This window comes from Nycticebus coucang, chromosome 8, assembly GCF_027406575.1.
Source record: "Nycticebus coucang isolate mNycCou1 chromosome 8, mNycCou1.pri, whole genome shotgun sequence".
NCBI lineage: Eukaryota > Metazoa > Chordata > Mammalia > Primates > Lorisidae > Nycticebus > Nycticebus coucang.
The window spans coordinates 84,280,759-84,295,064 of NC_069787.1; the positions used below are offsets into that span (position 1 = coordinate 84,280,759).

The 14,306-nt window shown below is 49.8% G+C and overlaps 1 protein-coding gene across 8 annotated transcripts in view; it reads left to right on the top strand.

The window, feature by feature from the left end:
- TTC21A (tetratricopeptide repeat domain 21A) overlaps window positions 1-14,306 on the top strand; it is a 43,561-nt gene that overhangs the window by 27,380 nt on the left and 1,875 nt on the right. For 5 of the 8 annotated variants that reach the window (XR_008381892.1, XR_008381894.1, XR_008381891.1 and 2 more), the window contains 17 exons: window positions 422-519; window positions 688-888; window positions 1,579-1,708; window positions 3,954-4,111; window positions 4,322-4,537; window positions 4,674-4,912; window positions 6,468-6,540; window positions 6,636-6,746; window positions 7,086-7,224; window positions 7,585-7,691; window positions 9,587-9,775; window positions 10,705-10,815; window positions 11,551-11,632; window positions 12,478-12,628; window positions 12,856-13,017; window positions 13,138-13,330; window positions 13,418-14,286. Coding sequence is in view for 2 of the 8 variants with exons in the window: in XM_053600436.1 (XP_053456411.1) it covers window positions 422-519; window positions 688-888; window positions 1,579-1,708; window positions 3,954-4,111; window positions 4,322-4,537; window positions 4,674-4,912; window positions 6,468-6,540; window positions 6,636-6,746; window positions 7,086-7,224; window positions 7,588-7,691; window positions 9,587-9,775; window positions 10,705-10,815; window positions 11,551-11,632; window positions 12,478-12,628; window positions 12,856-13,017; window positions 13,138-13,330; window positions 13,418-13,642; window positions 14,166-14,286 (2,703 nt within the window). In the remaining 6 variants the exon portion in view is untranslated. Of the gene's footprint in view, window positions 1-421; window positions 520-687; window positions 889-1,578; window positions 1,709-3,953; window positions 4,112-4,321; window positions 4,538-4,673; window positions 4,913-6,467; window positions 6,541-6,635; window positions 6,747-7,085; window positions 7,225-7,584; window positions 7,692-9,586; window positions 9,776-10,704; window positions 10,816-11,550; window positions 11,633-12,477; window positions 12,629-12,855; window positions 13,331-13,417; window positions 14,287-14,306 lie in introns of those variants that run through there. The other 3 variants (XM_053600436.1, XR_008381896.1, XM_053600435.1) reach the window with 3 other exon arrangements.

Below are 14,306 nucleotides of genomic sequence, written 5' to 3' on the forward strand. Positions count from 1 at the left end.
TGTGTGTATATATTAATAACATATATATACCTAGAAAATTGGGCGGTGCCTGTGGCTCAAGGAGTAGGGCGCTGGTCCCATATGCCAGAGGTGGCGGGTTCAAACCCAGCCCTGGCCAAAAACCACAAAAAAAAAGGAAAATTGTTTGAAGGAAAGTACCCCAAATTGTCAATAGTGGTTACCTCTAGAGAGAGAGACATTGTTAAAGCCAGAGAATGAACTAAGGATGTTTTCCTATATTGTCTTATTTGAACTCTTTTCCATGAACATATATTGTACTTTAAGTTTGTGAGGATGTTAGAAAAAATCCCGCTGCCCTGGCACTCCTTCCTTCCACTGTCTCATTCATGCTTCTTGACTTGGTGACCTTCTGGCTCTGCTTTGGAGCTGGCTGCTTATCCTCATTTAATCCCACTTACAGGGATTATCTGGTGCCAGATCTTAGAAGGACACCTGGAGGAGGCTGAGCACCAGCTGGAATTCCTGAAGGAAGTACAGCAGTCCCTTGGGAAGTCTGAGGTCAGAGCTCCCTGGAGACACGGATTGTGCCAAGATTGCATCTTCAGCCCTCTTCCCATCCTCAAATTCCAATGAAGCATCCAAGATGGTCTAGACCTCCACTTACCCTCACCTGCCAACTCTGCCCAGGGTGGCATTGGCTCTGAGAGTCAGGCCTTGTCTCCACAGGTGCTGATTTTCCTCCAAGCCCTTCTAGCATCTAAGAAGCACAAGGGGGAGCAGGAGACCACAGCGCTCCTGAAAGAAACAGTAGAGCTTCACTTCTCCAGCATGCAGGGCCTCCCCCTGGGCTCCGAGTACTTTGAAAAGCTGGACCCCCACTTCCTGGTCTACATTGCCAAGGAGTACCTGCTCTTCTGCCCCAAACAGGTTAGGGGAAGGCCCATCTTTGTGGCAAGGGTCTGGAGTACAGGTTTGGATGGTACCCACCTGAAAGAGGCGGGCATATAACAGGCTACTCTGAGCCCTGGGAGGTTCGGGAGCAGAGCACTTTTCAAACTTGAATGTGCAGCACATGAATCACCTGGGAGGTTGTTCCAGTGCAGATTCTAACTCTGTAAGTGGGACCCAAAGCCCTACGTCTCTACAAAGCACCCAAGTGATGCTGATGCTGTTAGCCGGGAGACCACACTTGGAGGAGCAGGGCACCATCCCCTGCCAGTGACTTTGTCCTAGACAAGAACTTGGCTCCCTTTTTGTCAGAAGCCTTCTAAGCAATATGTTAGTCTTTACTTGTTTGTCCTGCTTTCCCAGCCAGTCAAGATTCCTTATGAGCAAAGGTCACATTTTTATACATCATAATATCCCCCCATGCCTTGTAATGAGTCATTCTATAAATATTTATTGAGTGCATGACTGTGTGCCAGTCTGGGGACACAACATGAACAAAACAAAATCCCCATTCCCTGGAGCTCATGTTCTGGCACTAGCTGGTACACAGTGCATAATAAATAAGTGTGGAATAAAGTAAAATTCCTTCAATGAGAGGGTTTCCTGAGAGCTCTGGGAGTCTCTCTTAAGTGGGTCAAACCACACAGCCATCTGCCCTTATTCCTACAGCCCCGGTCACCAGGCCAGATCGTGTCTCCACTTCTTAAACAAGTCACTGTGATCTTGAATCCTGTAGTCAAAGCAGCACCAGCCCTGGTTGACGCCCTATATGTGATGGCTCAGGTCAAGTATCTCTCAGGTGAGCTAGTGGGTCCTGGTGGCCAGGTAAGTCCTTGCGTCTTCTCACATTTCTTCATCCATTCATCTGTTCAGTCACCTGGTGGAGCTTGCGTCCACAGGCTCCCTGCCTGGAATACTTTACATATACACACATGCCTCTCACCAAGCAGGCCAGTGCAGTCTTCAGCCTCCAGCCTGCAAATAACCTTGACCCCCACACTCAGGTTTTTTTCAGGTAGCAGTCATTGAACTTTTTCTTAGATACAGGAATACTCAAAAGGAATAAGGGGAAATTGACAAGCAATCAGCAAGTCATATTGCTTGTTAGAATGCAATAATGCTATGGTGAAGGGTACAGGAGAGAAGGGTATAGCAGAGAAGAGTATAGGAGGGGGTAGGTAGCAGGCTGCAGTTTTAAAAGGTATTAGGCAAGGTCTTGTAGAGAGAAGAGGCCTGGTATCATTAGTCTTTCACAAACTCTAGGTCCCTTTCACCTCCCATCCCAAGGCCCAACCCTAGAGAGAGTAGGAAAGAGAGGAAGAATTCTCTGAGTGCCCTGTTGTCCTCTCTGACACAAATCCCTCCCCTGAAGTATTTTGTCCTGCAGCCTTTCACCCCATCCTGTCTGCCTGAAAACCAGGCTGATCTCTGGTGCTGTGGGGCATCCCAAGAATCCAGAATACTGTGGCCCTGTGTCTGTCCTCTGGCCCTACCTTGTATGGGCTGCACTCTGGTGAGAGCTCCCTGTTTTCATCTGTTGGGCTTCCTGTGTTTATCTAGGTGTTAGGTTAACCTACAGCTTCAAGGTCTCCTCAGTACGAGGCCAGGATGAGAGGACTCCCCCAGGGTACTGGCAACTGCCAATGAGTTTGGGGCCAAAGCAAGTTCTCCAGCTGCTTAGGTTGGCATGGTGACCTCTCCACATTTGCACAACACACAGAGAACAAGCAGGGATCTTGGAATCCAGAAGCAGATACTACCCACCTATTAGGTTATGGACCCCCAGAAGAACTGTTGAGAGACCTGGCTACAGAGGGAGGAGGGCTCCTCTACTAATTTGCCACAGGCTGCCACTGTTACCCTGGAAATGCCAGCACAGCTGCAGGGAGGCCCCTCAGCCTCCTAGCACCAGGGGCTTCCCTGCTGAGACTCAGGAGCCAAATGGGCCTGCATCTAAATGCTGACTTGGCCCCTTCCAAGGTGAGTGGCTTACATCACTGGAGCCATAGGTCCCACATTTAAAAAACAGTAATAATACTAAACTTGCAGGGCTAGGCAAATATTAAAACAGACTTTCTAAAAGTGCCCTGAGACAGAATCCCATTACTAGATATCTATCCAGAAGAAAAAAAAATCATTTTATCATAAAGACATTTGTACTAGATTGTTTATCACAGCTCAATTTACAATCACCAAGATGTAGAATCAACCCAGGAATGGATTTATGAACTGTGGCGGATATATATATATATACCATGGAGTATTATTCAACCATAAAAAAGATGGAGACTTTGCATCTTTTGTATTAACCTGGATAAAATTGTAGAACATTCTGTTTAGTAAAGTACCACAGGAAAAGGAAATATCCAATGTATTGAATACTAATATGAAGCCAATAGAAGAACAAATACATTCCCACACAAGAGAAAAACTCAATTTAATTCTGGTTGGGGGGGGGGGAAAGGGAGGGGAATTGGTGAGCTCTCACCTAATGGGCACAATGTAAGAGTACATGGCACACCTCTTGGGTAAGGGGCAGAACTACGACAGGGACCTTACCTAACACAAACACTGCAGCCTAATCGTTTGTACCTTCATATTACTCTAAAATTAAAAAAAAAAAAAAAAAAAAGGCTTTGAGAGTAAAACATAGAGTAGGTTCTTCATAAATTGTGACTGGTTAAGTTGTTGTTGTTGTTGTTAGGTTTTGCTCTCCTCTTAGGTGTGGGAATTGAGACTTACATGTTCCCCTGGGCTTCCAGATGGAGCAATGAAGCAACTTAGCTGCCTCCCTGAGGATTATGACACAAGGAGGATGTTACACTGAGGTTTGAGTTTCCTGGCTTTTGTCTGAGTCAGGGCAAAAACTGCAGTTTTAACTTCAGAAAGGGACTTATAAATGAAGTAGAAAAGAGCTGGGTAAAATACCCAACCTGACTATTTCTGGGTAACAGGACATGTAAAATTCATTCTACCTTTCCATATGGGATCTCAGGGGCCCTTGAGGATCCCTGCATGTAGAGGTGTATATGTATTATTTCTAGGGGAGCTAGAGAATGCCCAGAGCACCCTGCAGCGTTGCATAGAGCTGGAACCCTCCTCCGTCGACGCCCACCTCCTCATGGCCCAGATCTACTTGACTCAAGGCAACTTTGCCATGTGCTCCCACAGCTTAGAGCTGGGTGTCAGCCACAACTTCCAGGTGGGGATCCTCTGTGCCCTGTCACCCACTCAGCATCCCCAAGTCCAGCTAGCTGAAGCCCACATTTGCCTATGTCCCTCAGACCCTCTACTGGCCCCCAGGCAGGGCGGACTGTCCTGGCACTCGTGAATCTGGCTGCTGTGAGCAGCAGAAGCAGCTGCAGCAGCAGTTAGAGAACTAGAGCCCCTTACTTTGCTGTGCTCCTCCTAGGTCCGAGACCACCCCCTCTACCACTTCATCAAGGCCAAGGCCCTTAACAAGACTGGAGACTATCCAGAGGCAATAAAGACCCTGAAAATGATCATGAAATTGCCAACTCTGAAGACTGAAGCAGGCAAGAAGTTACGTGGGCTGTCTGTGCGGCCCAGTGAGCGGGTATCCATCCTACTGGAATTGGTAGATGCCCTCCGACTGAATGGGGAGCTGGTAAGAAATGCTGTGCTCTCTCCCTGGGGCGTGGGGCACTTTGGAGGCTCAGGGTGGGCCCGGGAGGCAGGCTCTTTGAGTGCCTATTGTTTACTTGTACATCAATTGGAGGGTCTATTTGGTTCCCATGTTTTAGCATGAGGCCACAAAAGTCATGCAGGATGCCATCAACGAGTTCAGCGGCACTCCAGAAGAGATCCGCATTACCATCGCCAATGTGGACTTGGCCCTGAGCAAGGGCAATGTGGACATGGCTCTGAGCATGCTGAGGAACATCACACCCAAGCAGCCCTGCTACATGGAAGCCAAGGAGAAGATGGCCAGCATCTACCTGCAGACTCGCAAAGACATCCGCCTCTACATTGGATGCTACCGGTAAGTCCCACAGGCAGCAACAGGGCAGCTGCTTCCTTGATTGTATCTGCGGGAGTGTTTCCTTCAGATTGTAGTTCTTCAACCTACATCTCCAGCTTGTGTCCTCAGGGTGTGTTCCACAAACATATGGAATTTTCCATGGGTTAGAACTCGAGGATGATGGGTCAGTAAGCCTTGCTGAGGGGTGAATCTGAGGACACAGAATGAAATTGGCTCTGAGTGCTTCATGCCTCCCCCACTTTCCTGCACCTTTTGGGATTTGTTTTATTTGTTTTGTTTTTTTGAGACACAGTCTCATTTTGTCACCCTCAGTAGAGTGCCATAGCATCATAGCTCAAAGCAACCTCTAACTCTTGGGCTCAACCTCTAACTCTTTTGCCTCCACCTCCTGAGTAGCTGGGACTACAGTGTGCAACACACACCTGGCTAGTTTTAGAGGTGGAGTCTCACCCTGGATCAGTCTGGTCTTGAACCTGTGAGCTCAGGCAATCCACCCCCCTCAGCCTCCCAGAGTGCTGGGATTACAGGTGTGGGCCAGACGCAGTGTATTCCTACACCTTTTTTTTTTTTTTTTGTAGAGACAGAGCCTCACTGTACCGCCCTCGGGTAGAGTGCCGTGGCGTCACACGGCTCACAGCAACCTCTAACTCTTGGGCTTACGCGATTCTCTTGCCTCAGCCTCCCGAGCAGCTGGGACTACAGGCGCCTGCCACAATGCCCGGCTATTTTTTTTGTTGCAGTTTGGCCGGGGCTGGGTTTGAACCCGCCACCCTACCCACTGAGCCACAGGCGCCGCCCCTCCCTACACCTTTTGTGTGATTCACATTTTGGTGGAAGGCTGTGGGCCCCGCTCCCAGAGCATGTGCCAAAGTGACCCTGGGAACACACTTCTGCCTGGCTCTGCCTGTCCTTGGGTAATGTCCGGTGACTTAAGTGTGGCCAAGGTAGAGTGGCTGCAGATGGAAAGCAGGGATCTGAAGCCTCATGCTACTCTGTGTGATTTGGAGTTCCTACTCCTTTCTTTAGGCAGAACTCCATTTAGGCAATTCGGGAGGGGGTCAGGGTGCTGGGGGGGTGGGGCATACAGCAGAGGGAAACCAATAAACAGGAAGGAGGCACAGTCAGCTTGGAGTTTTAGAAAGAGCAAAGTGGGGCGGTGCCTGTGGCTCAAGGAGTAGGGTGCAGTCCCATATGCCGGAGGTGGCAAGTTCATACCCAGCCCCGGCCAAAAACCACAAAAAAAAAAAAAAAAGAAAAGAAAGAGCAAAGTATGGCTGTCTTAGAGAGAAGGATCTGGAATGCTGGGGGTGGACCAAGAAGCAAAGGCCCTGGCTGTGGCTACAGAACAGATGAGGAGAGCCTATCTAAGGTCGCAGGAATTGGTAGACGCCTCCCGGCTCAACAGGGAGCTGGTAAGAAATGGGGTACTTTCTGTAAGTATTGATTGGTGAATGAGTGAATGTCAGTCAGGATCAGTGGGAAATAAGAGAAGGAGATGGCTTCAGAAATATGATGGATGCACAGGCCTGAGATAAGCTTTTGGTTACTCTTGCAGTGAGCTCTGTGAACATCTGCCTGGCCCCCACACCAGCCTGCTACTGGGTGATGCTTTTATGAACATTCAGGAGGTGAGTAAGGGGCCTTGTAGTCTTGCCAAATGGCCCCCCATTCTCACTTATCCAGTGAGAGAGAAAAAAAGACTCCTGGGCACTTTCCTCACCAGCCCGAGAAGGCCCTAGAGATCTACGATGAGGCCTATAGAAAGAACCCACACGATGCCTTCCTGGTCAGCAGGATTGGGCAAGCATATGTGAAGACCCACCAGTATACCAAGGTCAGGCTGAGTGAGGTGGGAAGGGGGAGAGAGGGTCAGACCAGAAGGGACGGTGGAGGATGGTGAACCAGTGGGGCATCCGGGTGGGAGGAGAGTGGCTGAGTTTCCATCCCAGCTTCTGCTGAATGGGGTTCCAAAGGGAGAACCCAGCAACTGCTCCCCACCACGCATACCTGCTTAAACTGAGGCTGGAGCCCTGTGCCAACTGGGAGAGCCTTCTCACCTCCAGTATCTATGTTCTGGGGACCCCACTGGTGTGGCAACAACTAAGGGGAATTTGGTGTCAGGCACTTAAGTGCAGAACCAGACCAGAGGTCAATATTTCTTGTTTGCTCTAAGGCAATTAATTATTATGAGGCTGCCCAGAAGATTAGTGGACAGGACTTTCTGTGCTGTGATCTGGCTGAACTGCTCCTCAAGTTAAAGAAGTTCAACAAAGCAGAAAAAGTCTTGAAGCAGGCACTGGAACATGAATTTGGTGAGGCAGGTTTTTTTTTGTTTGTTTGTTTGTTTTGTTTTGTTTTTTGAGACAGAGTCTCTGTTGCCCTGGGTGTTATAACTCACAGCAACCTCAAACTCCTAGGTTCCAGTGATCCTTTTGCCTCAGCCTCCTGAGTAGCTGGGACTACAGGTGCCTGTCACAACAACTAGCTATCTATTTTAGTAGAGATGAGGTCTCTCGCTCAGGCTGGTCCTGAACTCCAGAGTTTAAGCAATCCAGCTGGTGAGGCAGAATTTTAAGTCCCTTCTAGCATTGGGAGCTAGAAGTTTGAACCCAGCCCTCCCACCAACCCAGCTTCCCAAGGACCAGAGAACACTAATTTAAGTTTCCATTTAGCAGCCAAAGACATCCCATCCGTGATGAATGATGTTAAGTGCTTACTTTTGCTGGCAAAGGTTTACAAGAGCCAGAAAAAAGAAGATGTGAGGGAAACTTTGAACAAGGTAATTGACAAGCAGACTCAAGCTCTTCATCTTCCCTCTGCTGATAGGGGATGAAGGAGGAAGGGCAGGGCTCCAGACCTGGAGGAGCCCCAGACCTCTTCCTCAAAAAAGGACCTAGGTCACACCTCTGACCTCCCGGTCCTTGTTCATTCAGTGGTGGGTGCACTAAAATGCTCTGAACCTGGCTAGACGGGGCTGTGGAAGGCAGGAAGAAAGACAGGGCCTTTGTCCTCGAGGATGATGACAATGTCAGTAGCTCCCATGCGTTGAAAGCTCTGTGCTACGATCTGTAATAGACTTTTTGCTTTCTTACTGAATTCTCACAGTAGCCCTTTGAGATATTCACCGTGACATACCCAACTTACACTTAAAACTTTAGAAGAATAAGAAATGTGCCCCAAGTCAAGTACAGTTGTGCTAGTCCATTTTCTCTTGTCTTATAACAGAATACCTGAAACTGGGTTAATTTATAAAGAAAAAGAACTATGTTTTATAGTTATGAAGGCTGGGGAGTCCAAGGTTTAGGGGCACATCTGGTGAGTGCCTTCTTGCTTGGTGGGTACTTTCTTAAGAGTCCTAAGGTGGCTCCCAAGATGGCACAGGGCATCACATGGTAAGAGCTGAGCATGCTAACATGTTACATAATTTTCTTTTCTTCTTCTTAGAAAGCCACCAGTTCCACTCATATGATAACCCATTACCCATTAATCTGTGGATGGATTTATTAATGACAGATTAATGAGGGCTCAGCTCTCATGACCCAATTGCCTCCTGAAGTTGTCACCTTTCAACGCTGCCACATTGGGGACTGAGTTTCCAACCCATGAAATCTGGGGGACACATCCAAACCACAGAAACATTCATCCATTGCTTAACAAAATCAAGGATATGATTTTGTCACTGTGTGTAGATCATAGTGTCCTTACACAGTGGTACGTGGTAGATGGTATAGCCTATATTGTATAGTCTACTACACCATATTCCTCACAGGCTACAAACCCATACAGCTTGTTACTATTCTGAATACTGGAGGCAATTCTAACACAATGGCAAGTATTTGTGCATCTAAATATCTGAACTTAGAAAAGATACAGAAAAGATACAGTAAAAATACAGCATTATAATCTTGTCTGGTTGACTAAAAAGTCATTATGGTGCATGGCTGTACTAGCAAGCAGTTGAGCTGAGATCTGAACCAGGTCTGGCTGGTCCCAACCCACGTTCCCTTCACTTTGGGCAGATCTGAGAGGCCCTGGCCATTCCTTTCGTGTCTTTCTCACTTTTGCCACCAGGGATATGGCTTGTCACTTGTTCCTAGGGTACACTCTGTGGTTATAGACTGCTTAATATGGTTCATGCCTTTGTTTACCATTGGATTTCCATTCCTCTGTTTGTCCCTCAGAGAACCAAGTGCTAATTTGTGCCCACTTCCTACAACTTAAGCCTGGCATCACCATTTCCTCCTGCCCCCAGGCTGTATGGTTGCTTACCTGATCATTTGTGTTGTGAATATTTGACTTCCTCAAATGCCCAACAGGGCAATATATTCAGAGCAAAACACAGCCTGCACTGGGTACCTACTATGTGCTTGTTAGGGCAGTTGAAACAATTTAGATGTAGTGCCTCAAGGAGTGACACGAGCAGGTAAACAGGAAAGTACAATAGAGTGTTTTGTCTGAATGCGTTTGCTTCTGCTCCTACCCCCAAAGGCACTGCCAGCTTGTCTCCTATGTACTCAGCCAGTGGCCTTGCCTACCCAGAGTGACTCAGGTTTGCGCAAGGGCACTTAAGATGCCCTTTCTAACACTGCTGGTTTTGAAATAAGAGTTTAGAAGTTTCTGTGAACCGACATGTAAGGCTCTGAGTTCTGATCCTGGCTTTATTGTTTTTCCAAGGCTTTGGACCTCCAGTCTCGGATACTGAAGCGTGTTCCACTAGAACAACCAGAAATTATCCCCTCCCAGAAGCAACTGGCTGCTTCCATCTGCCTTCAGTTTGGAGAGTACTACCTGGCAGAGAAAGATTATGCCAAAGCAGAGAAGGCTTATAAGGATGCCCTTTCCTACTCACCTACTGACAATAAGGTGAGTGGGCCTAAAGCAAGACTCTGTTCCCTCTCTTAGCAGGGCACAGTGCCTTGCTAAGCTCCCTAACCAGGTACATGGACAAGTTCTTCCTTTATCCCTCCCTAAGGAGCTGCATGTCTGATGGGCATAGGAGGCCAGCCAGCAGTGGTTCCTGGGGTGAGGCACCTACTCTGGCTGATCCTGGGCCCTCACCTGCTGACGTCCTTGGGGCAAGGCTGGGAAGGCTCACTTTGGACAGCCATTTGTAGGGGGTGGAGTAGAGAAGACATTGCCAAAAGTCATGTTAGGCTTATACTTTCAGGTCTTCCTTAGAGATCAGGAGATGATGAGGGTTGCGGCTGCCAGGGCTCTTTGGGCATGAAGCCCAGGCTGAGCCTCCAATGGGGTTAGAGTGGTGAGGGAGGTGTGGCTCCAGACCAGGGAACAGTAGCATTCATGCTAAGAGAATAAATGGAGAGCTTAATGACAGATCTATTCATTCATTTAATATTCACTCATTTCACAGATACCTAATATGTGCCAGGTACTGTACCCAGTTCTGGAGACACAGTGGGGCAAGATGTGGTCCCTGCTCACAGACTACCCTTGGGGAAGAGGGTATGGTGAGAGCATGGGCAGTTCTGATGCTGTGAAATATAGTCCTGCATGTGGATGCAGTACACCACAGGAGCTCAGAGGAAGGGTACTTGCCCCAGGGGGCTCCCAGAGGAGTGAGGCTGGAGCTGAAGCTGAAGGATGAGTACTGGTTAGCCAGGCTTAACTTTCAGAGATTAGTTGGTAAGACACATGGTATGAACCGGGTAGGAGAAGGAGAACCCAGAGAAATGATCCCTGGGCATTTGAGACATATTTTGAAGGCAGCGCTAATAGAAGTGGGTTTTTCCACGGGTTCATTACTTTGTTTATTATGTCTGGTCTTGTCCCAGGTAATGCTGGAGCTAGCAAAGCTCTACCTGCTTCAGGGGCACCTGGATCTGTGTGAGCAGCATTGTGCCATCCTCCTGCAGACTGAAAAGAATCACGAGACCACCTCTGTGGTAGGAGGCCAGAAGGCCCTCCCCATCCTCCCCAGGGTTCCTGTGACCAAATGCAGGCTGCTTCTTAGCCCTATACCTTCAGATGCATCACTGACACACCTCTGCTGTCAGGCAGATGAGATGCTTTGCTGTACCTGCTCAGCCCTTCAGCCAGGGGAGGGGAGGACTGGCTGGCAGGGACGAGCCTCATCCTCCTGGGCTAGTCTAAGGGGAGTGGGTGAGGCTGATTCATTTCAGGGGAAACTATGTCCACCATAGGTGAAGGCCAGGGTGGGACAGTTTCCCTGGGCTTCAGGAAGTTGTGAAAAAACCCTCCCCATCCTGCTTCTCTCCTCTCTATAACCCAGATGTCTTCTAGGGCCACCCCAGGAGCACAAGCCAAGACCTTGCAGAGCAGAGGAGAGAGTCCTCACCTCACCCCCTCCCTTTCTACTACCTGGAGTTGGCAGTGCTCAGACCTGGGTAGAGGGGCTGGCTCTGTAGGCTGTCAAAAGCCCCTACTAGCCTCTACTCCTGGCCTTACCCTCCCACTTCTATCCTCCACCCAGCCCCCCTTTACTCCCTGCACAGGAGGCCCCCACTCTCTGGTAGCTTCTCCCAGGGCCTAGAGAAGCTGCCTTAGATGTGCTTTTCTACCTTCTCTCCTTACACCATCACCCCTACCTCCACCCACACACCACCACTACCCCAACACCCATGTAAGCTGCTCTCTGGAATTCATGTGTTTTCTGATAGATGATGGCTGACCTACTGTTTAGAAAACAGAATTATGAAGCGGCCATCAATCTCTACCACCAAGTTCTGGAGAAAGCACCAGGTAATTCTTCCCATTGAGACTGTATACATCAGTTCCCGCTGAGCAAGGGCTGCTCTCCCAGAGAAGGGTGGGCCCTCTCCCCTCCTTCCTGACTCGGCAGAGGAAGCCCCTTCCTCTCTGATTGTTCCCAGAGAGGCAGGAAACTGATAAAGACCCAGTGGAACGTGCTGGCCCTTCCCGAGTCCAAGAGGCCAGTTCCTGGTCTCAGGAAGTTGGCACTGGACCCAGGACAGCCTGTCTGTCCCCAAATCACAGCCTCACACAGTCCCCTTCTGAAGTCACCTGGAGGGGACTAGAAATTCTCCCCTAATGTGTAACTCCATTCCGATTCGCTGCAATATAAACTACCCTTTCTGCTGGGAAAGGGTCCAGACTTGAAGTTCAGACTGGAGCTCTGACAGGCCCACGGCAGAGTCTGCCCTTGTGCCCTGCAGGTTGCAGTGATTAAGAGTATTTCCTGGGGCCAGGCTTCCTGGGTCTGAGTCCTGGTCTACCACTTACTAGCTATGTAGCCTATGGTAAATTACTTCTCTGTGTCTCACTGTCCTCATCTTGTAAAACAAGGAAAATAAGAATATCTACCACATCAAAGCTCTTAGTGCCAGATACAGTATAAGTGCTATGTAAATGTTAGTTGCTATTATTACTATTTTTAAGCATATTCTTCTTCATTCAACTGGAGACCAGAGGAGACACTAGAGCTATTAGAATGTCCCTGCTCAGCCCAAATGGGCAGTGTGTCCTGGCCCCTTCTAGGGGCATTACCCCCTGCTTCTTTCTCTACCAGCCAACCTGTCATAGCTATTAGCTGTTATAGCCTGGAGATATCTGCTCTCTTATTTTAGACAATTTTTCGGTATTGAGTAAATTAATCGATCTGCTACGAAGAAGTGGCAAACTTGAAGAAGCTCCTGCCTTCTTTGAATTGGCCAAGAAGGCATCCAGCCGGGTGCCTTTGGAGCCTGGGTTCAACTACTGCAGAGGCATCTACTGCTGGTGAGCTGGGTGTATTGCAGGGCAGCTCTGTGCAGGAGGCCTTCCCTACCAGACCTATTTAGGCTCTTGCTCAGCATACGGGGAGGCAGAAAGTCAGCCTCCAGGATGGGGAGCCGGGAGAACAAAGATCCAGCCCTGCTTTGTGCAGGCTAGTGGCTGCTGTGTATTCCTGTGCTCTCTGAGCCTCAGTTTCCCTAACTGATTATTGATAGTTTTCTCTACTACAGGCACAAAGGGCAGCCCAACGAAGCCTTGAAGTTCTTAAACAAAGCACGAAAGGACAGCTCTTGGGGCCAGAGAGCCACCTACTACATGGTGCAGATCTGTCTGAACCCAGATAATGAGATTATGGGCGGAGAGGTTTTTGAGAACCTGGTGGCTCAGAGCAAGTAAGGGCCAGTGGGGGCAGGAGCAGAACCCTGGGAAGTCATAGACAGCCTGCGGCCTCTGGGTGAAGGCCAGGTGAGGGCCATGAGGCCAGGCTGCCTGCCAACGCCCGATGCCTACAGCTCCACCGACAGGAAGGAGATAGAGCAACATGGCGTGCGCACTGCGGAGAAGCTGCTGAGGGACTTCTACCCTCACACAGCCTTGGGCCAGACCCAGCTGCAGCTACTGCATGGCCTCTGCCTGCTGGCCTCCAGGGAGAAGGCCAACATGGAGGCAGCGCTGGGCACCTTCATCGAGATGGTGCAGGCTGAGGTGAGCTGGCTTATGGGGACAGGCGGGAGGCCAGGTAGAGTCCCATGACCAAGGTGCACCGACACTCACGTCCTACCTGGTGTGCAGAAGGACTGCATTCCTGCCCTGCTGGCCCTGTCGCAGGCCTACCTGCTCCTGAAGCAGATCCCTAAGGCACGCACGCAGCTGAAGCGCCTGGCCAAGGCCCCGTGGATGCTGGCTGAGGCTGAGGATCTGGAAAAGAGTTGGCTCCTGCTGGCAGACATCTACTGCCAGGGTGGCAAGTTTGACCTGGCCTCAGAGCTGCTGCGGCGCTGCCTGCAGTACAACAAGGCGAGGGGCGCAGTGAGGGCAGCTGGGGGGTGGTGAGGGTGGGGGAGGAGGGTGCCACTGGAGGTGTGCCAGGGAGTATGCAGGATCTGGGGAGGAAGGAGATGCAAAATAGGAACCATACGGGAAGAAGTGTGACCAGAGGGGCATATGGGTGATAGATGAGGACAGGAAATTGGGAGCTCAGGCACACAGGAGTCATGCCCAGAGGAGGAAACACAATTACAGAAAGAGATGGGAAAGATTTGTGGGGGCTGGCCAGGAAGGTCATTGGCAGGTCAACGCACACTATGAACCTCTCCCAGAAGGGCTGCTCAGAAAGGGGTTATGCCAGCATTGGGGTAGCCAAGTTGGAGGTGGCACTGTTCACCCCTTGCAAAGGTGGGGGTGCCCTGGGATCCCTTTGCGGTTTGGTTTAATGCAGCTCACCGCCATCCCTTGCCCCCTTCTGGTCCTGGTCCCTCCCTGGCACCTGGACCAGCTGCAGCTAGTCCTCCACAGAAGTTCTGACCGGCTTTCCCTGCAGTCCTGCTGCAAGGCCTATGAGTATATGGGCTTCATCATGGAGAAGGAGCAGTCCTACAAGGACGCAGCCACCAACTACGAGCTGGCCTGGAAGTACAGTCATCAGGCCAACCCTGCCATTGGTAAGGCTGCTCCCAAGGTG